The sequence below is a fragment of the Rattus norvegicus genome, chromosome 1 (genome assembly GCF_021556685.1).
Source record: "Rattus norvegicus strain SHRSP/BbbUtx chromosome 1, alternate assembly SHRSP_T2T, whole genome shotgun sequence".
Taxonomy (NCBI): Eukaryota; Metazoa; Chordata; class Mammalia; order Rodentia; family Muridae; genus Rattus; species Rattus norvegicus.
Genome location: NC_141534.1, coordinates 267,727,886 through 267,750,264, shown reverse-complemented (window position 1 = coordinate 267,750,264; position 22,379 = coordinate 267,727,886). Strand labels below are relative to the sequence as shown.

Below are 22,379 nucleotides of genomic sequence, written 5' to 3'. Positions count from 1 at the left end.
AGACCTGGGTGTCACGCCCTTACGGTCATCTTTAAATTAGAGTAATTTATTGTGTCGGAATAAAGTGTGGGTGTGCATACCGTGGCACGTGCGTGGGAGGCAGAAGACAAATCTGTGAGGCTGGTTCTCCCATCTTCCCACAGCTTCTGGGCATTGAACTCGGGTCTCCAGCCCACAGAGCAAGCATTTGTATCCACTAAGCATTCTACTAACAAAAACAGCTGGGAATTATGTAGAATCAGAGTTGGTGGATAACTCTGAGTCTTGCCTGCTGTTTTTTATGAATAAAGTTTTATTGAACACAGTCCTGATCATTTATGTACCTGTTGCTGGTGCTTTCACTCTCTAACAGCATTAAGCGGAGGCCAGCTCCAGACGCCTCTTACAGAGGGAGGGTCCCTTGCTTTAAGGGAGACAAAAAGATGGTTGGAAGGAAACCATAGACGCAGAGGGGGAGGAGCCTAGATGACTGAGGATGGCTTCCCGAGAATAGGAAGGTGCATCACTGAAGGAGATGTGGACGGTGGAGGGGTCAAGATACAAGTGTGGAGGCAGTTGAGAGGAAGACTGAAGGTGATGGTCTATAAATGGAGCAGGCGAGGGAGGCTGTGGGTAGAGTAGGAGGGCGCAAGTGGCCAGAGACAAGGGTGCTCTTTACTCTCAAGAGGGAACTGGATGGAAACGGATGGTGCTCGCCACTTGTGGAGGCTGAGGGAAGGAAAGGCAGGGGAACTCAAGAAAACAGTCTCGGCCACCTCACACACTGGGTGTTTCCACGAAGCTGGTCTCCTAGCAGAGTATCTCCCTAAATGGTAGACGGTAAGTATTTTAGGCTTCATAGAACACATATAAGCTGACCTTTATAGACAATTTACCTAGTTAAAGATTTGAAAACCATCTTAACTCTGTCCTTAGTTTACATCTGCCCAGAAAGGGGAGAAGTTAGCAACCCATGATCTAGACCACCACCGTCTAGTGATGGTTTTATTGTGTTTCAAGGGAAATTTGCTGACAACAGACATTTATTTACATTTGCAGGTTGAAGGTTCACTTCCCCACGTTTTTCCCCTTCGTGTTACACCCCAGGGTTTGAATCGCAGTTTGTGCTTAGTCAAGGCTGACAAACTGAAGGCCATTACCTCAATCCCTACAGACTGGTTGTCCAAGTCAATGAGAGGTAAGACTGGCTGAGGTCTGTTGATCAGCCACAGGAAGATAGCCGTTCCAAATGTCAGGAGGCAGATCAGGGCCGGGGTCGGAAGTGGGGAAAACAAGAAGTTAAAAATAAAAAGCATCTTTGTGAATACCAACAGGAAATTCAGACCTTAAAAAAAAAAAGAAAAACAAAGAAAAAGTTAGAGGAAGTGGATATATTTTTATGTTATGTTTTACTTTGTTTATAGAGGTACACACGTCTCTCTCTCTCTCTCTCTCTCTCTCTCTCTCTCTCTCTCTCTCTCTCTCTCTCATGTTCTCTCAACAGAGCTGGGCCTCTCTAGAGTTTCTAGCACTGTTTACCTTGGCAATGTCGAAAATAATGGAAGCGGTCTCCACCCCAGCCACTTGACCGTCCTCACACAAGGCAGAAGGGATCAAAGAAGACAAGTTAATCATTTCCCAATTGCGAGAGCCAACTGCCTCTTTGTTTGTGGCCCACAGAGCCTAGAAGGCCACCTCACCACCTATCACAGTAGGGAGAGTGAACCAAACAGCTTCTCCCACTCAGGCAGAGTCCAGCTCTTCCGCCTGGGCTCCCCTGGGGCGTAAACTAAACAGAAGGGACCTCTACAGAGGTGATGTCACGGCTTTCACAAATCAATCATCCTGCACGAAAGACATTTCCTGCTGGCCAGATAGGCACCGCTTGTTGCTTTGTGTTCTGAAGCACCAAGTGGGTAACTAAGAGTAACTAAAACGCAAGCTCCCGTGTCCAGTATCCTGCATCCCCATCACAGAAGCCCCGGGGAACCATTTCTCCCGAGATCAACATCGGAGGTACAGAGAAAGGTTGTCAAGAATGTGCTCGATACACGATGAGCAAGTAGGAAAGGCTCTTGAAGGAACCAGAGCACACACACTTCCCATGACTTTTCCAGCCACCCCATAAGTGAGCCAGCCTTTCTGTCTGTCCTTTCATAAGGTTCAGACTTGGACAGGCTAATAGCAGCCAATGAGTAACGATTATGCCCAGCCCTAAGCGGAGTCGGATAACAACATCATGAGGTACCTTCACTGAACACGAAGCTTCTAAGAGGGGCAACGACTTTTCCAAGCGCACAAGCTTGTTTTCCTTGTTCCTTCCCTAGAGCTATCCTCACACACCTAGCTGTTTTCTTATTGTTTCTAGGCTCAGGGCTCAGAAACCAAATATCTGGGGCCTTACAGATCACAGCAAATGAAGTCACAGATCTGCATTCTTCAAACTTGACTGCAACACGCAGCAGAGCAGCATCTCAGAGTCCAGGCCAACTGATCCTACTCAAAATCAAAATGGCAAAAACAAGCCCAATAAAACGTTTTGTCAGGTCAGGATCTTAGCTATGCTTAGAGTTTTGTGAGGCAGCTGCCAGTAGTTGGCCTCTGGAACCTTCTTCAGTGAAGGCAATTCTTCCTTCCCATCCAAAATAGTCTTAAGACATCGGGGAGGGGTTTCTTTTAGGGATTGGAGGGGAAGAACAAATGCAAGAAAGAATTCCAGGACACTGTTCTCATGGTGGGTCCCTTGCCTAACTATGGAGTAGTTACTTTCCATTTTATGGAAGAAAATGAAACTCCAAAGGCAGAGACAACAGCTCTGAAACGCCATGCTTTCTACATTGAGTCCAGGGGTAGAAAATAAAAGAGAAACAGGAGCCGAGTGTTACCCAAGCTGGAGTGTGAAGCATTAGAGAACAATCGTGACTCCCTGGCAGGGTTCTAATAGCTGGGACTTGGGAGTCTAGCTACACCTGGGCTTTCCAACCACGAGGGTCTCCGGGAGCCAAAGTGTGTAAGAGCAGCCACGTAGGTCACCATCTTTAGGACAGCTATTCCAAGCCAGTATGGAAGGGAGATAACCCCAGGAAAACTACTGCTTTGGCAGCAAGTAGCAACTAGAAATTGAGTTAGGGCTTGCCCCTACCTGCCTCTCAGTCCTCTCCTGGGGTGGGTAGGACACGGCTGTCAGCTAAGCTGGATCGTATCTCCCAGGTTTTCTGCCTTTGTCCCAAGCTCACCTGCAAATAAACAGATCCTCACCCGACCTCTTTCAACAGTGGGAACAAATTTGAGGCACCAAAACTGTTGCCGTCTCCTCTAGAAGGCAAGCTGACATAAAACGAGGTATTGTTATAAACACTGTCTTCAAAGCAGGCTCTAAAGGTGAAGTTTCTGTTCAGTGTGGTAGGAGTGCAAAGGGTGTGTGGGAAGACCAATGGCCTTGTAGGTAACCCCCTGGGAGAGAGGAGACTGGAAATCCTTGACTAGTCTCAAGAGGGGCAAATGCTGTCAATCACAGCTAATTGTTACCACATAGTCACATGGGCCCAGAGTCACTAGGTTGTCAAATTTTCCCTCCTTAGATAACCCAGAACACTAGATACCATAGAAAAAACCCTCAGTTTCAATGAGTAGAAAGCTTTAAAAGAAACCAATAAGAACACATCTACTTTAATTTGAACCACAGGCTGCCTGTGTTTGGCTAGTCCTTCCAGACGTACTTGGATCGTATTGCCTACAGAGAGGGAGTCTGTTCACGGCACCACAAACACTGGCCAGATTTACACATTTGGAGAGAATGAAAGGACTGTGGATATGCTGGCAAGGGATTTGGTAAACTGAAGAAGGTACTGAAGGGTCTATGTATCTGCCGGCAGAAATGGCTTCTGTGCTGACTGAGTTCCCAACTCAAGAAGAGTCACAGAATTTTGGATGGTTTTCCCTGCTGCCCTTAACGTTTCAAAATTGTAACAACAACAACGATGACGACAACAGAATTAGCCGTTTTAACATATACTATTCAGGAGCATGGGAAGTCAATAATGTTCTTGCTATACAAGCACGAGGTCCATCTCCTGAACCCGTGTAAAAATTGGGTTGTGGTGGCCCAACCTTACAATCCTCACACTAGAGAGGCAGAGGTAGGCAGATCCCTGGGGCTTAGTGCCCAGTCAAGCTACCCTCATCACCAAGCTTTAGGTCCCAGCACAGAACTTGCCTCAGAAACTAAGGTGGCTGTCTCCTGAGAAACCACATCTGAAGTTAATGCCGCTTGTGCACACCTGTGTGTATGCACTCTCCCACGTGTATCAGAATACTCACATGCACACTCATACATGCACACTTGGGTAGAAACCAGGGAAAGCACCGCTACCCTTCTCCTGGGTCCTGTGTGTACAGGTGAGATCCAGTCCCCTCTAGAGTCACCCTTGTGAGCCCTCACGTGGTGACATTTGTTCTTTACATTAATGCCACACCTCTGTGGAGAAAAATGTGCAAGGGAGAGTTGTAATCATGGTAACAAAAAAGGGGGGAGAGGTATTGTCTGCTGTGCCTGAGAGTTTCAGTTCCAGACCACCTCCACACAGAGAAGGAACCACATTACACCTGAGGACGCCCCAACTGGCCAGCTTCCTCTGCTTGTGGACCTGTTGTCACCGTGGCTGTGTCTCACCTCCTGTGGTGTGGCTGCACAGCCATAGCCAAAGCCTTTAATTTCTTAGCTTCTAAAGGGTCTGGGATGTGAACTGAAACATAATCCCTGCCTCCAGACCTCTTTACAAGCTCCCTGAACCAATATTGCTTGGATTTTACCCCTCTGTGGAGTTGGGCAACATTTGTTCATTAAGTTTCATTTTATTTGAATGAAGATCTTGAGGGACCCTCTCTACACTATCACTCAAGCTGCATGTTGTTTGCTGTTGTGAATCTTTTGGGCTAACTCTATAGGTTAAATTTTTTCTCCCTTGGTAAGTCTCTTTCTTGTCAAATATATTTTTGTGCAAAGGTCTGGGTTGGATTATGAGCACCACAAAATAATTTTTGAAGTTAAATGAGTAATAGCTTATATTTTGGGGTCTGGAGAGATGGCTCAGTAGCTAAGGGCATGTTCGAGGATGACCTGAGTTTCTTCCTTGCACCTACAGGGTTTGGGAGGGCTCACAACCACCCGAGTCCAGCTTCCAGGATCTTCCATGCGCTCTTCTGGCCTCTGTAGTCCCTGCACACATGTAGCATCCACTCACACAGACACACATCCGCATAGATAGGATCATCATTCTAGCCTGCTTTTTAAAGGTTGCATTTGTTTCACCTCCATTCTGTTCAGAACCTCATCTGTCAGCTGAGTCTCACCTTGAACCTATGGACCTGCTCACTTCATTGTCTGTAGCTCTTCCCAGGTCCAACAGGACTGTGCACTGCTCACAACCATCTCTGCTTGCTTTCCTGAAGGCCGCTTTCTCCTCACGGATCACTTTCTCTGCTAATGCTGGTCACCATCTGAAACAGGCCCAGCCCCCTATAATCCACTGCCCCTTCTGAGCTAATCTCCTTATAGGAACGGGGGCTTTTATTGTATTTCTTGCTGTGCCTACAGTATCTATCTCTACCATGCCAAACTTGTAGGAAACTCTAAACTAACTAACTAACTAACTAACTAACTAACTAGCTAGCTAGCTAGCTAGCTACTTTCCCAGTCTAGGATAACCTGTTCTAAATAGGTTTCAAATCTTAGGCCCCCAAAAGTCACTCTGGTCAGGCACCACCATGGCATACACCCATAATAGTCCAAGCATTTAGTAAACCAAAACAAGAGGATTATAAGTCCAAGACTAGCCTGGACTGGAGAGTGAGACACTGGTGTTTGTTTGGTTTGGTTTGGTTTGGTTTTAAGAACAACAACAACAACAACAACAAATTGGGTTGGAGAGATAGCTGAGTTGGTGAGGCACTTGCTACATAGGCATGAAAACCTGAGCTAAATCCTAGATACTACATTAAAAGAAAAAAAAAGAAAAAAAAAAAAAGCTAGGTACGGCTGAACGTGCTCACAATCCCAGTGCTAAGGAGACAGACGCAGAGACAGGTGGATCCCCACAGTTCAAGGTCAAACCAGCCCAGTCTACTTAGTGAATTTCAGGTCAGTGAGAGTCTGTGTCTCAAAAATAAATAAATAGATGATAGATAGATGATAGACAGACAGACAGGAAGGAAGGAAGGAAGGAAAGTAGGAAGGAAGGAAGAAAGGAAGATAGATACATGCATACATACATACATACATACATACATACATACATACATACATACATACATACATATATATAGACAGACAGATTAGATAGACAGAAAGACCAGACCAAACAAAAATGCCAAGGGGGCAAGGAAGAGTTTCTCCAATGAGAAGCCCACACCTATGTTTTTGATATTTTTCCTCTGAGTCTTTCTCCTAACTCTAGTACTTAAGATCTGCACTCCAACTCTTCTTTCTAATGGCAAAGAGTGAAATAAATCAAGAAGCAAGGTATATGGTACTTGAGCAATGACACCTGAGGTTGTCTTCTGACTCATACACACATACACACACACACACACACACACACACACACACACACAAAGACACGTCACTCCAGCCAACCTTAAGAAGAATCCTCTCACATCAATAGTTTGGTAAAATAATGAAGCTGGTGGAAAGGGTGTCTTTATAATACCCACGAAAACCAGTTACACCAAGTCTATTTCTCTAGGCTGAGAGGAACTGCAAAGATGTGGTCTGTGGTTTACCGTCTGTACAAAGTCTAGCCAACAATCACCACTTTATTGGAGTCTTAGGAATTGCAGAAGGGCAAGCTATCTTTGTTTTCTATGCCTGGAGAATTAATTAATTAATTACCATTTTATAATAGTATATAAGTATTTGTGTTTATGATATTTGCAATATAATGATAAACTTAACAAAAATGATATTTGAAACTCTAAACTTAAAAAAGATCCTGCATTCTAGATAGTGACCAGGTTCATTTAGATGGAATTGGTTCTTCTGTTCTCTTGTTGCACATATCTGATGGTGAGGGAAAGCTCATTAAAATGGAGACCAGGGCCTGTGTCCTCACACCCAATTAGTTAACACATCATTCCATACTGAGCTCTCATTATTTTGTCTCCTAGAGACTATGCCCCATGCCTTATAACTCTTCATGACTCCAAAGGGCCATTAGGATGCTGAGTATCAAAGTTCTGACCTGGGCTTCCCACTTCCAATTCAGCCTCTACTGTGATTTCCCCTCGTTCCCAGCCACCTTCTCAGTTCTCAACCACAGAGTCTATATTTCCAGAGAAAGCAATGGCTAAAGGTCAAAGGACACTGCAAGCCAATAGTATCATTAGTATATCTAAAGGATGGTATAGCCTCTTCACTGATGTGAAGGAAGGTGAGTTCTATTTCCAGGCAACTGAAAGATGTCTCAAGGGAAAGGGAAAGTTGCATGTGACTGTGGGAAGCAGAGACAGAAGGACCCTAGGGATTTGACTGACCGACCACAACATAGGTGAATTGGTAAGGTTCAGTTTTAGTGAGGGGCCCTGCCTCGAAGGATAGATGATAGATAGATAGATAGATAGATAGATAGATAGATAGATAGATAGATAGATAGATAGATAGATAGATAGATAGGAAAGGGATAGAAGACACTTGCTGTTGTCCTCTACACGCATCTGTCTGTGTGTACAATACAGCACATGCAAATACGCAAACATGTATTTACACATACCACACACAACGTGTGGAACCATTTTTCAAGACAAAACTTGATGGTATATGAGAGGCAGAATCAGGAAGAGTATTTGAGCCCAGGAGTAATGAATACCTTTAAATCCAACACTTGGTGGGCAGAGACAAGCAGATCTGTGAGGTTAGCCTGGGCTACGGAGTGAGTTCCGGGACTGCCAGGGCTACACAGAGACACCCTGTCCTAAAAGAAACATCATGGAAACTGCAGCACTTACAGGAGTAAATGCAAACGTTTAGGGCTTTGCTCTGACTCGAAGGGTAAAGACACATTTACAACCAAGGCTGAAAACTCAAGAGTAAGCCCTGGAAACCACAGGGTGGAAGGAGAGACATGACTTCCAGAAGACATTACCTGACCTCCCCCATGCACGTGGCACACAAATAAGAAATATAATGAAGTTTCAACAAGGAAACAACTTTAGATCTGAGTCAGAGAGCTTGAAAATGGGAAACATGCCTAAGGTAAAGATCTTCTCTCAAGTCCATACATCCGCCACAACTCTGATACCAATACGGTTTGCCTGGTCACCTGACGGCCATTTGTAAAAAACACCCAGACAAGTGAAATTCAGAGTCCAGAGGGTTCTGATAAAATAATGGGCTAGGGCACACCCGTTCACGTCTGACATTCATAATCAACTACGCAAGTTTTCTCATCATTAAATAATCACAAAACACACTCAGTATGCATTGTAAACACATATTAAATAGCATTTCAGGCCGAAATATATTTTCTTTACTTATAATAAACACTTCGGGATAAGATAGAATGCTGTTTACTGACTTACTCCCATAAAGGATGTTGGAGACGGAGCAATGTCTTCCAATAGAACAAGGTTAAGTGGGAAAGAGTATTGTAGAGACATAGATTAAAGCCCTGGCGAGGAAGACTCAAGAATACCATGTGAACTAAACTCCAGAAATGGAAGCTGTGACAAGCTCAATCACATAGAACTCTCAAAAGTGCCTGCCTTGTTGGAAGGTAGCACAGAGAAAGTATCAAACCCTGACTATAGGCCAAGAGCTAACTCCTCCCACTCAGAAGCCAGATAAAGGCAGATGAAACAAGGGTGGAGGTGTCACAACCGTGTGTACAGGAAAACAGAATCCCGAAGCTTGGGCAAGACATTCAGTGGCGGTCAGGCTTTTTGAAACACACACACACACACACACACACACACACACACACACACACACACACACACACTCACACACACACACACACTCACACACACTCACACACACACACACACACACTCTCACACACACACACACACACACACCTGTAAAAGTGCCCGCTTGTCTCCCTCCCGTTAAACCAGCAGAAACAAAAGGGTACATAAGCAATATTAATTGCAGATTATAAATTCGAGGCAACCTCTTATGAGGGAAAGTTGCCATCTTCTACAATTTAAACGTTTGCCCTTCGCCCTAGTGATTCTGCCATCAATTCATTCTGTAGAAAAATGTCAGCTCATCGGAGGGCATTAGAAACATTGTGTGGAGTATTGCCTAAAGGATTCGGGCAAGTCAGCCCATGAGCTTAATTCCCGGTGTGCTGTCTTCTCTTACCCAGGGCAGGTAACTTATCCCCTTGGTGGCTTCTTGTCTATCAAATGGCACTAACATCTTCCTAATCAGACTACTGGCTGTGATATAAAGACTAAACAGATGTATGTGTGCCGTGTGGCAGCTATGCCCACCCAGTCTTAGATGCTAGGTTTAACATCACTAAAGCCAGAGGATTGTTGCAAGTAGAAAAGTTTACCTGTTTAGGTTGCTTAACCCAACAGCACTTCCGTACATCGGAAGCCTTTGTAGGCAAACACATGTATTGATAGAAGGCAGCTCCAGGATCTACTGCCCAATAGAAAGTGCACGTGGACAACAGTCATGGACACAGAGCACTGGTGCTTCCGAGGGGATGCTCTCCGTCGGAAAGACAAGTGGAAGGCGAGACGTTAGAAGGAGATTTTCCCAGAAAGTTTTAGGTATCGAATCCTTCAGTCAAAGGACCCAACAACAAGCCAGGTCATTGTTACTGACTGAAGGCACGGCTGTGAAATCCTGCCTTCACAGGATTGTTATTTTGTGTGTATAGCTGAGTGTTGGGTATAGAAACAGGGTCTTATCAGGGAGCCCAGGCTGGTCTTGAACTCAGAATTACGACTCAGCCTCCCGAGAGGCTAGGATTACAAGCATGGAAGGCTGCGCCCAGATAAGTGGGGCTGCTGTGCACTGCAGAGTGCGACTACAAACCTGGGCCCTGCACAGATCACTGCAGCGTGGATGAGCACTGCCGACCAAACAGAAAGAGTAAAGGGGGCTGGGCTGGACAGGAAGGACAGAGCTTCCACGGGGAGTCTGGAGTAGCTCCTACTGGGAAGGAAATCCTTGCTGGTATATATTGCTTAATCTGAAACTCGTATTTTATCTACGAGCTGATACGTACAACTATTATCCTGCCTCTGACTCAGGCAGCTGCTGTAGAATGTTCCGCCCCCAGATCAGAGTAGTGAACGTGAGCACACCTGGGGACGCCCCGGCCCCCCAAATTTGTTCCCGTCGGTGTGGGCTCCCTCCCCAACAGCATTCCATGGGAGCCTCTTCCAGTGTGTGAAGCACATCTAGTCCACTGAGCAAGACAGCCTGAAACTGCCGCTCTGGGGGTGGAGACTTCTTTCATTCAATCTCCCCATCAGATAAGAATCCAGAACAAAGGTGGAGTCCCAGGAGCTAAGGATATTCCTCCGAGTAGCTGAGGAGCGCTGCTATGAGACTCTGACCTATGAGCCAGGAGATAACATCTCAGCCACTAAGCAGCACCTACCACCTCACATTAGCCGAGTAATCAGGCAGAGACTTGCTCCTACTCCTAGGTGTTCTGAAACAGACACACAGACACACACAGACAGAGACACACACACAGACACACAGACACATACACACACACAGACAGACAGACAGACAGACAGACACACACACACACACACACACACACACACACACACACGTCCTTAGCCAGTCAGGAAAAGGGCATCTTGAATTCTTCACGAGCAGAAGGGGACGGCAGCCTCATAAAAAGGAAGTCCTATTAAAAACCCACAGAAAAGCCCACCAAACTGGGGAAAGCAAGAACAAGAACTAAGAACAACCCCCTCCCCCCGCTGCCCACTCCTTCTTTAGTACAACTGCTAGGGTGGGCACCATGGCTCCAAGATGCAAGGCACCCCCTATATGAAAGCACACCATAAATAACCCGTAAGAGTTGCTGTCAGAAAGACCCAGAGCTTAACCAGACAGGAAAACAAGAGGTCCAGGCAGCCAGGGAGTTGTGCTGTATGACTACTTCCTCCCTGTTGGTTCCCAGCAAGGCTTCTGTAACTCAGTGACCATCGCTGCGAGGTACTATGAGCACTCCATACGGAGGCTATCCGAGCCTTTAGAGTCCAGTACACACAGCACAGACCCCCCAAGGTAGAGTGGGACCCCGCTGAGACTGTGCCACCCCTTTCTTTTGCTCACACTCACTCGGGCTCTGAGAAGAGCCAACCGAGGGTGGAAGAACACTCACTGCAGAGTTCAGTCTCAAAAGGAACACAGTGTGTGCCTAGCCTGGAGTCTGCTGGATCCTTCTTGAGAGTTGCGAGGCAATGGCTGCCCAACAGGAATGAGGCCAAGGCAGAGTCCCAAGCACCGGGCATGCTCTCCAGTATTCAAACCTAGGATGATCAGGTGGTCAGAGCACTCCGCACAGAGAAGCTAGCCTCAGAATGCTTTAACTGCTAGGAAATGAAGCCATTTTTCCAGGGAGCTAACTTGCTTTATTGGGGTGTATCTAATTGTTGGCTCTCGTGGGCAGCCAAAAGGATGTGTGGTAACAATATGTTTATCTGCCCTGTGGCACCTTTATTTGTGACCACTTCTCAGAAAATGGGAGAAGATGGGGATGTAGCTAGCTGACTGCGTCTGGGTCAACATCCATAAAGCCCTGGGTTTGATCCCCAACACCTAGGAAAACAGGAATAGCAGCACACCCCGTGTCACCAGCATTCTGGAGGTAGAGGCAGGAGGAGCTGCAGGTCAAATCCAAGGACATCCTCTGATAGACAGTGAGTGTGGGGCCAGCTTGGGTACTTGACAGCTTATCTCCAAAAAATGACAAGATTAAATAAAAACAGAAGACACCCCCATGCCCCAACAAAGACATAAAATAACCAGAGAGAGATACAGTTGAGGGCCCTTTGCCCCCTAGTATGCCCTATGTTGATTGACAGTAAAATATATAACCCTGCCCTCTACAGCATGACAGGTCTGTCCAACATGGAAAAACAAACAAAAACCAAGCGAATGGTTCCAGTCGTGGAAGGAGCATCCCAGGATGAGAAAGAACAGGCCCTGTAGACTAGTCAGCCCCTTTGGGTCACGACGGTCACACTCAGATGTGTGATCCCTGATCCCGTGGCCTTACTGCTAACAGTTTCTTTTCCAGGTGCAATCAAAGATGTCCACCCAGAGAAGCTCATGGACAGAAAGACTCCCCCACACTCTGCTTCCAGCCAGGGTTGCCATCATCCAGCCCATCGCACCATCTTCCTGTTTCTTATCAACAGTCCTCCTGACTAATCTAAGCAGGAGGGAGGAGAAGAGGCAGGGTCTAATGCACAGTCACCTTCACCCATAATGCTCTCCCCTCATCCTCTCACTCGCACTGACTTCTGGGAAATGGTGTTTCTAATGGAGTAGATAAAGAGCATGAAGATAAAGGCCCCGGGAAGGATCAGTGGGTGGCTCGATATCGGGTGCTCTTGGCCACTGCTGAGCCACTTAGACAGACACAGTCACTCCGGGTACGGTGCTGACAGACTTTGGCCAGTTGAGTCAGGTGGTATTTAATAAGACAGCCATTGTTGACTCAAATGCTAACAGCCTATTAACTTAGTCCCTTAGGATATTCGTGGAGCCACACACAGGGTGGTGGCAGGAAGTGACAAATCCCACCGGCACACAGGTTGACATAGGTGACCTTGATCTACTGCTGTGATTAAAACAAATCACAGTCCAATGGCCCCACCCTATAGAAAAGCTTGTCAAGGGGAACACCCCTACCCCACCCCCCACACACACACAAAGGGCAGCCCCAGCCCCTTGCTGACCAAGTTAATTTTGAGAGAACAAGTCAAGCACACGTCCCCTAGATTTGATAAGAGGGTCTGTAAAAAGATAGAATGGGCAAAGTGCTGGGTCCCCATCACTCCTGTTCGATAAAGAGTGGATGATGCAAGAGGTTGTGAAAGACGCCTTCCTGCGTGGGTTCACTGCAGACTCAGCTCTCACACTACCTGGCTAGACCAATGGTCAAGCATCAGCAGATCTGCAGTGCAAGCAGCGAGCTTCACTGCCAGGGCTTCTCCTGTGCAGAAGCAAACCTTCAAGGTCATGGCTTTTCTAGACTTCAGAGCAGCAGATCTATCATTGACTGGGGCAGCCCCAGGGACAGTTACTCAACATCACTGCAAATCTGCTGCTTTCAACTGTGCACAGCAAAATGCTATCAGACTTAGTGCGCTATTGGGCATGTAGGAAGTCCTGGGGATGTGGCTCAATTAGTATAGTCTTTGTTGCACAAGCCCGAGAACCTAAGAGAGATTCTCAGAAGCCAGGTCTGAGAAAACAAAAAGCAGGTGTGGCCGTATGTGTTTACGATCTCAACTCTGGGTAGCTGGGAAATAGTAGATTGCTGGAGTGGAGCTCACTCAGTCCCCTTGGTGAGATCCAGGCTGATGAGAACCTCTGATCCCAAAAGGAAGGTGGACAGAACCTGAGGTAGAACTCCAGAGGATGTCGCCGGCATGCAGGTGAATGTGCACTAATGTCTACACACACGCCTACACAAACTTACCTGCACACACCCCCTCACACATGTTTACCTGCACACACACTGACACCAAGAGTCTCTCTTTTCTTTTTTGGACAAGCCTCCATTTTCACACCCTTACTCTTCCCTATTAGATGACCTGTAGAAGATGTCTCAAAAGATATGACCATTGGCATCTTGGTTCCTCTTACAGACAAATGTCTCAAGAAGTCCTTGTTACTATTTAAACACCGCAGTTGTAACTGGAGGAGACATGAGCTATCTCTGACCCAGCCGCACTCCATATCTCCCTCAAGCCACTCACATAGTCCATCACCGTTGTAGAATAGAATGATCCAGGCAGACTGAGAGATCTGTAATGGCAGCACAAAGGCTGGCTGGCCTTCCAAACCCTATCAACTCATTTATTCACATACCAGGAACCTAGGAAAAATCCGGCCCTATGACTGTGGGGCGGGCTGCTGAGAGACTGATCTAACATCAGGACAGACCCAGATGTACTGACCGAAGAATGTGGTGTGAACTGTGAAGGTGAGGTCACTGCTGGGACAACACCACACTTGCCATGTGCTGCCAGACTTAAAACTCACCTCCAGTTGCACCCAGTCAAGAGTCAGTGCATCTGCTAGGTACGAGTATGTGACATAGTAACAGGTAACAGATTCTTGATTTTTAAAATGCTGCCAATCCCAGGATGGGGAGCTCATCTGCCAGGAGGAGGGAGAAGACACCTCCTCTTCCTCTTCCTCCTCCTGCTCATTCTCCTCCTCCCCCCTCCTCCTCCTACTGTATTTTTATTTTTTAAAGATGAACTTGCTTTTTAAAAATTAAACATTCCAAAGTGAGCCCTCTAGAACATTCACCATGATACACCGCTGTCCTGTCTATTTAATTCCAAAACATTTTTGTCGTACTGAAAGAAACCCCTGAGCACGTGAGGCAGTGACTGCCCCTTCCCTGCCCTCCCAGCCCCGGATAACTGGTCTGTCTACATTTTGTCTTCACAGATTTGTAGTGGAGTAAACATCTGCTGTTTCTTACTCTTTGGCCCACGCAAGAAGCAAGACTCATCAAGGCATTGAAGAACAGATTGCCACTGAAACGAAGTGAGCCCAAGTTCAGATTCCACATCTAACCATCCATGGTGTGTTGGGTGTCTTTCTTTCTTAGCCTCACCTTTCTACCAAGAATGTACTCCTGGTTGGGAATTTAGCTCAGTGGTAGAGCACTTGCCTAGCAAGCACAAGGCCCTGGGTTCGGTCCTCAGCTCCAAAAAAAAAAAAAAAAAAAAAAAAAGAATGTACTCCATAGGGTTTGATTGAAAGTCAAAATAAAAGTCCCCATAAGATTCTAAGCATGGTGCTTCCCCAATGGCAGCAGTATTTTAATATTCCTGGTTCCAGAAAACTCTCAAACAGGGGATGACCACATGAGCTCAGTCTGGTGCCTAGAATGTCACACAGGAACATCTTTTTACAAGCTCAAAACTTTAGGTTATCCAGAGAAAGGCTTATCCTACAAGTGAGTGAAGAATGGGTTTTAAAAATAAAACTGTAAATATTTTATTTTCAAAAGCATCAGACTGCCTACAGTTCTGATACAATTGACAACCTGCTTGCCCTGTGAACCTGGGGGAGGTAGGATGTCACCTCTCTGACACTACCTTTTTAACCATCACATAGAGAAGCCACCGGCCACAAAATAGCGTCTTGTTCAAATATGATATCTGCTATGCGCTGGTACTGGACTCAGTTCTCTGTGCTTCTTTAGTGCTCCTAGGACCTGTTTCCTTGCTATGATGTAGCACTGTGCACGGAGGCACACTGCCCAGAAGAACTAGCATATGCCTGGGCATGTAATCCCAGCCCTTGGACAGCCGAGACTGGTAGATTGCTAGCCCCATCTGCATAAAAAATAGAATGAAAGACAATTTCAAAAAAAACAAAAAAACAAAAAACAAAAAACAAAATAAAATTATAATATAGCTTGGCCGAAACTTCGTTTGATTGGACAGTGTTTTCTTTTCTTTTCTTTTCTTTTCTTTTCTTTTCTTTTCTTTTCTTTTCCTTTCCTTTCTTTTCTTTTCTTTTCCTTTCCTTTCTTTTCTTTTTTTTCAGAGCTGGGGACCGAACCCAGGGCCTTGTGCTTGCTAGCCAAGCGCTCTACCACTGAGCTAAATCCCCACCCGGACAGTATTTTTTTTAATTAAATTGAATATGCTTCTCTGGGCCCTATGTGCTGCATTTTTTCCCTAGTGTCTCCAACACCAATAGCCCACCATACACCAGCCACTTCACCTGCCTACGCTGCCTGCTTCTCTCAAACCGCCTGCGTTTATAGCTCTTGCTTTATTTAGGCTTTTGTGCCTTTCGTCGGTAGAGACAGGCACACGAGTGATGCTCACAAGATTTTATACTGTTTCTTCCGAGGTGAATTCTACAATTACCAGAAATACCTGCCGTGCACGTAGAGGGCGGGATCGGAATCCGCTGCTTCTGTCTTCCGTTTTTAAACCTGACCAATGTTTTATTTTATTCTAGACCCTGCCTCTTACAAGGCACCAATCAACTGTAAGTAGGAAGTTTAGATTCAATCCTGCCATTCAGACTAGACTGTCAAAGGAGGGGGGAGGGGCGACACCACAGGAGGTACCAAAGCCCAGCCGTGGACCCCTTTTCAACGTTCACTCCCTCAAAACCCTTCAAGAGCATCTTAGATTCAACCACCCAGCTTCATTCGGCCTGTCTCTCCATCTCCTTAGACTCATTCCTCAGCTCCTACCATCGGAGGGAGACAAAACTCAGTGAAAAGCCAAGGTTAAACCCCCAGCCCACCCCAGGGAGCCGCCACGTGCTCAGGTCCGCAAAAATGTCTCTGCTTGTATTCCATCCCCGAGAGGATAAAGTCCCTCCCTGCGTCCTCTTCCTCCTTCCCCTCACCCCTTCTGATACAGAGGAGCCCTCCACTCCCAGGCAGAGAGAGCATGGCGCACACACGTGGGGGCACAGCGAGCTGTGAATTCCAAGCCGCTTCCTGAAGTGGACAGGGAGGAGGGATTCGGGATGCCTCTGTCACGCGCACGAACCCCGTCCTAGGATCACACCCGGTTCCAGATCCCTTACCCTGTGAAGGGCCGCACGCCTTGGAGCTTCCGAGTGGGGCTTTCTGTCTCCGGCTTCTTGCTGGCAGGAGAGCCCCGGTTCTCCCTTCCTCACCCCGGGTTCCTCCGCGGGCAGGGTGGCTTCAGAGCGTCCATGCAGGCAGGCAGGCAGCCTGGCTAGCGTCCCCACTTCTGCCCTGCCCTGATCTGTCCCAGCCAAGCCATAGCCGGGCTTTCTGACATGCTGGTGCTGGGGACTTCACTTCCTGGTTTGGTTTTTTTTTTTTTTTTTCCTCTTTTACAACTGAAAGTGGAAGCGCCTTTGACTAGGAAGAGACAGATATCCAAAGCTACCCTGGCGGGTTTTCAAAGCCTTTGACCTCAGTCACCAAGGGCTGAAACACAAGCCACCTTTGCATCAACACAGGCCACCTGCTCCCGCTGGTCCCATTTGCTCTCCTCCAAGACGGAAAATCCAAATGAAAACGGGTTGAGGTGCCCCTGGGTTCACTGCCAGAGAAACGGAGGTGACGTTGTTCCCCCGCTGCGTTCGCAGGACAGGAAAGTCCAGCTACAGGGACCTCCGCCCTTAGGTCAGACGCAACACAACTGTCCCTTTCTCCGTGTAGCCCCTTTCCCCGGTTCCTCGGCTCAGAAAGCCAGACACACCTCGCTGAGACAACAGAATAGATAAAATGAGGAACCACTAGGACGGCGAGCCATTCAGTTGACGTGGCTCCTTTTCCGCCGCCGCCTCCCCACCAGCTCCAGTTCTCACCCGCCAAGTTTAAGGATGAAATGTATTCTGTGACTCCTCTCACACCTGAGCATTACCCGGGTCGACAGTTATCTTGTTTGATCACCCTTTGAGGTTCTGGTCTCCCAGAAACACAAGGAGACCTCAGTCTCAGAATTGGAAAAGAGATGACAGGTTTTGTCCCCTCCCTCTCCCCACTCCCGCAGCAACCTCACAGACCGGCAGGATCAAGTAGCATTTAAGAAGGATAGGCAGGAAGTTCAAGGTGAATACTGGCTCTTCATAAGAGCTACCTTAGGATTCCTTCTTTCTGCAGAGAGCACCCCATCCCCACAGACCCACCCACCCCTGCTAGAAAGACCAGGGGAAAATGGTGCCACATCTTAGAGACCTGCAGGTCTGACCCCTTGGGTAGGATAGAGAGAGGTGCCTCTAGCTTTTGTTTAATTTTAGAGCTCAGCATACCAGGATCCCTCCGGCCCCCGCCCTGACCCCCAGAGGAGGACCTTTGGTGGGGGAGAGGATGCAGCACCTCAGTCAATGGGATACCTATCCCTGGATTCTCTCTAAGTCCTGTCTTATCCCATCTCCCATCAGGGGATTAGAGGACATCAACTATAGATGTCACTGATCTCTAGAACTTAGTGTCCGTTTCAGCAAGCTCTGGTTTGTTCTAAGGTCTTGCTGGGCTGTCTGTCAATCCAGTTCCAGTGCATGGTGGTGACACCCTTAATACTTCCTACATGGGAGGATTCTGACATGCCCAAGATTTCTGTGGAACAGACCATAGAGACGGATGACCTGTGTCAAGTACAGCTACACCATGTTCTAGCTCTAAAGAAAGGCCATGCTTAACGACTCAGAGTTGCATCCAGAACCGGAATCCTTTACAAGAGATTCCCCAAGTGTCAACACGTACCCTCTCCATTAGGGTGCTTTCCAGATCCTCCAAGACCTTCTGAATGGAAGATGAAGGAAACCTGCATTCTTGCTCCATTTTAACCTTTAAAAGGCTTTGCGCCCTTTCGAAAGTGGGATTCACGTTTTCTTCCAACTCCTTTTATTTTTCTCTTCTAAGAGCCAAGTGGCTCAAATGTTTCCTTTTCAAACTGATGTCTTTCTTTGCCTCCCACACAAGTCACTTGAGATTATCACTCGTGTTAGGAAAGAGCTTTAGGCAGGTCGAGGATGACTATACACCCACCTTCTTCCCCCTACTTCTCTCTACTCCCACTATCCCATAAGCCAAAGAAAGCAGCTCACCTGTGAGAACAGTCACAGTCGCTGGGTGGAGGAGTGGCTCCCCTTGTAGCTAGATGTTGTTGGTTCAGCACCACATTCAGCTGCCTCCGTCTTTCTGAACTCCAGGACTAGGCACACCTGAAGCCAGTGGATCTTGTCTGAGTGTCCTGCCAGCTCCTTTGGAACCTTTGGACCTGTTGCGATAGAGGTGCAAAGGTAGAAGTTACCTGCTCAAACACTCAGAGTCACCTCTGACAGAAGTGGAGAATTTGGCAAAAGGTTAAACAAGAGATTGTTAGGCAATGGACTGAAGAAGGGAAAAAATAGAGCAATTGGCCCGGAAAGCTGGCATTGAGTGGGGTGAAACTTTATAAAGGCCAGAGTTTAGAGGAAGGGGTAGGTATGCATGTGGCTTTGCATAGGAGGGGTTTTTCTTTTCCCCACTATCTTTGGGTCTGAGACAGGAAGAGTCCAGAGTAGACATTAAGGCAGAGAAAGTGCACCTTTACTTCAGGAAATGGGGAAGTCACTCACACCGGCTCAGGCTGCGGCTGTAAGATCTGGGCTGAGTAGAAGTTTGTGTTTGGAGATGAGCCTTCTAGGAAAGCCAGGATATTCCAGGATTCCAAAGCAAACAAATAAGCAGAGGTAGCTTGAAGTCCAGAGACTGAGTCAAAAGACAAGTCCAAGTGCACAGAGAGTGTGGGGTCATGGGACCAATCTGCCCTACTTGCCCCTAGCAAGACACCAGAGGTGTTGCCTCACAACTCAGCCTATCTCCTTCCTTCTATCCATGTGGAAGGAGTTTGTCACTATGCTGTTACTAAATCATTAAGACCACAAAGGTATCATCACTAATCAGAAGAAGTATGAACAGATAAGGGACTCTTTAGACCAGGCAAAACTTTTATTTCTCAGGGGAGGACAATGGACCCTTTTCAGGAAGACACTGAAACCTTATAACCAGACCTTATAAGCAGACTACCTAGGCCTGAGGCAGGCTCACAGATGTCCATCTGTGTGTTTGGTCCCTCTATGATGCTGTCCTACCAGTCAATGTATAGCTAGCCACTGGCGAGCGTGCAAATCTTGAGTGCTTTTTGTGTACCAGGCCTGTATGGAAAGGCTTACTTCTGAATGTACCCGGTCAGGAGACCAATATCAAAGTCAGGCATTAATACCACTTTCTGCTCAATTATGTGTGGGCTTAGCAAGTTAATAACTCAGGGGTCTTCTCGGGTCAGATTTGTATCCAGGTCTTAAGTGCTTGGACGTCAAAGTGGACCTCAAAGGTCCTCTCTTCCTAAAGAGCCCCAACCTACGTTTCCTTACCACCAGAAAGAAAGGGGCTCCTAAGAGGCTCTGGAGAGCCCTGTGAGAACCTCGGGCATTAGTGCTACTGGACTGGACCAGAGCCAGGGTATGCTGGTCAGCAAACTACGGACTGAACACCTGCTGATGCCATATTCTCTAGAGAGTGAGATGCGCCAAGCCATAGTTTCTAAACTTCAGTACATGTCACAATCACCCAGAGGGACTGTCACAACGCCGTTGTCTGGACCTGTGCCATGGGTTTTCAATTCAGTAAGCAGGAGCTCAGGCCTTTTGCATTTACATCAGTGTCAGGTGATATGGGTGCCATTGTCCTGGGGTCACCCTAGATTCATTTTTGCACCAATCTTGCCTTTAATAGGACCAACTAGATACTCAGTTATCTACAGAGGCTGTATTAGGGATAGCCTTGGTTATGACCAAGTGGGACCTAGATGTGAACTCATGGTTTGGGGACATTGGGGAGCTGGCTGGGTCCCAGGAGGAGGCTTTGGCTGAGCAGGAGTCCTGCCACTGACTGTTCACGCCACCTTTACATAGACCCAACTCGAAGTCACACGGGGTCAGAACAGGAGGACCCACGTGAGTGTGACTATGGGCATGATTGAGCCATCTGTGTCATGACGACCTTAACTTCATTCTCAAGAGCATCGGAGACTCCAAATGTGATATGCTGACCTATGGTGAAAAGCCAGAATCCAGGTCCCTAATGGTCTAGCAGGCCACAGCAGCTTTCTCTTCTCTTAATGTGTATATTACATGGACATGGACACACACACACACACACGTTATATTATTGTTTTATATTATATCATTATATTTTATATAAATTATACATTATATAATAATAATGCTATTACATATCATATTACATATATATATTGCATATGTGTATATGGTATGTGTCCCTGCTGGGAGTGTTTGCAGGTTGTGTTTGCACACATGTGGAGGTCACAGACTGATATTGGGTGTTTTCCTTGACTATGCTCCACCTTACTTATTGAGGCAGAGTCTCTCCCTTGAAGAGAGAGCTCTCTGGCTTGTCCACCTACTCAGCTTGCTTGGTGTTGGCGGGAAATCCCCTCCCCGCCCACCTCCCCTCCCCGTTTCAGCCCTGACAAGTACTGAGGTTACAGTGCTCTATGCCTACCTGCCATTTATGTGTGTGCTGTGTGTCTGAAAAGCAAGCGCCTTCCCATCGAACCACCTCCCCAGCCCCCACATCATCTCTTGCTGAACCACTGTCTCTGGCATGTCTCTTCAAACACCACGGTCAGACCATGGCATGTCTCTTCAAACACCACGGTCAGACTATGGCATGTCTCTTCAAACACCACGGTCAGACTATGGCATGTCTCTTCAAACACCACGGTCAGACCATGGCATGTCTCTTCAAACACCATGGTCAGACTAGGCGTCTTTATAGCACCCATAGCCATACAGCTTAGAACACAATGGTCTTTAAAACCCCTTTCAATTTAGCCATCCAGCAGCCACTGAAAAGTGCAAACCTTCATTCTTTTAGGCCATTCACAGGTGAGGTTATTGTGATGTGGGGGGACTGACCAATAGCCCCGATTCTGACATAGTCTTCCATGGGATGCTCTGACTGTGTGTACTTTCTCTCCCTTTTCGTAGGGACAAAGGAACCACATATTCAATACACCACAGTTCTGGAATGCAGACACAAACATTCCAGACTCCTGTAACTCAGCCTGGAGACAGCTCTGCTACCTCTCAGGCTAGGGGCTGGGCGTACTCCACAAATAGAAACCAACCTTTCTCAGGAGCTGAAGGCGGGGAAGAGCAGGCCTGTTGACACTGCGTTTCCTAGTTTATAACTCTTCCAAGCTGCCTTGCCTCTTCACGACTGTGAGGTGTGAGTGTCAACAAGAGTTTCAGACATCTACATCAATCATGAGGGATGGCAGTCAGACGCCATGATTCGTTCTTCATTTGACCTTCAAAATCAAGTGGACAGAAGCCGCGATTTTCCTAGATGAGAGAGTAAAAACTCAGATAGGACATGCCACCTCCCAGAGACCCTATATCTTGGAGATCAGGGCATGATGGTGCAAGGAAGGAGGACAAACACATTTAAAAATAATTTTAGGGTATTGTATAATAATTTGTAGCACCCAGTGATTTCCGTGTTGTCCTCTAATAGTCTGCATTGCACCAAGTGTTATTTAAAATCTTTACTCTCTTCCAACATTGGGATGCTTTATTTTTTCCTCTACATGTTATTTCAAGATTCTATACAATACATATTATATAATGATTTGAATCTAACAAATCATAAAGG

The 22,379-nt window shown here is 46.9% G+C and overlaps 1 protein-coding gene across 9 annotated transcripts in view; it reads right to left on the bottom strand.

Moving 5' to 3' along the window:
- The window catches only part of Acsl5 (acyl-CoA synthetase long-chain family member 5), a 47,067-nt gene extending 25,345 nt beyond the window's left edge, over window positions 1–21,722 (bottom strand). Inside the window, exons 1-5 of one of the 9 annotated variants that reach the window (XM_087596154.1) lie at window positions 19,279–19,435; window positions 18,764–18,936; window positions 3,122–3,215; window positions 1,519–1,572; window positions 1,140–1,324 (exon numbers count right to left, since the gene is read on the bottom strand). In XM_087596154.1, coding sequence (XP_087452280.1) covers window positions 1,140–1,295 — 156 coding nt within the window. In that variant the 5' untranslated portion in view covers window positions 1,296–1,324; window positions 1,519–1,572; window positions 3,122–3,215; window positions 18,764–18,936; window positions 19,279–19,435. 9 annotated transcript variants of the gene reach the window in all.
- Between the last annotated feature and the right edge of the window lie 657 nt (window positions 21,723–22,379).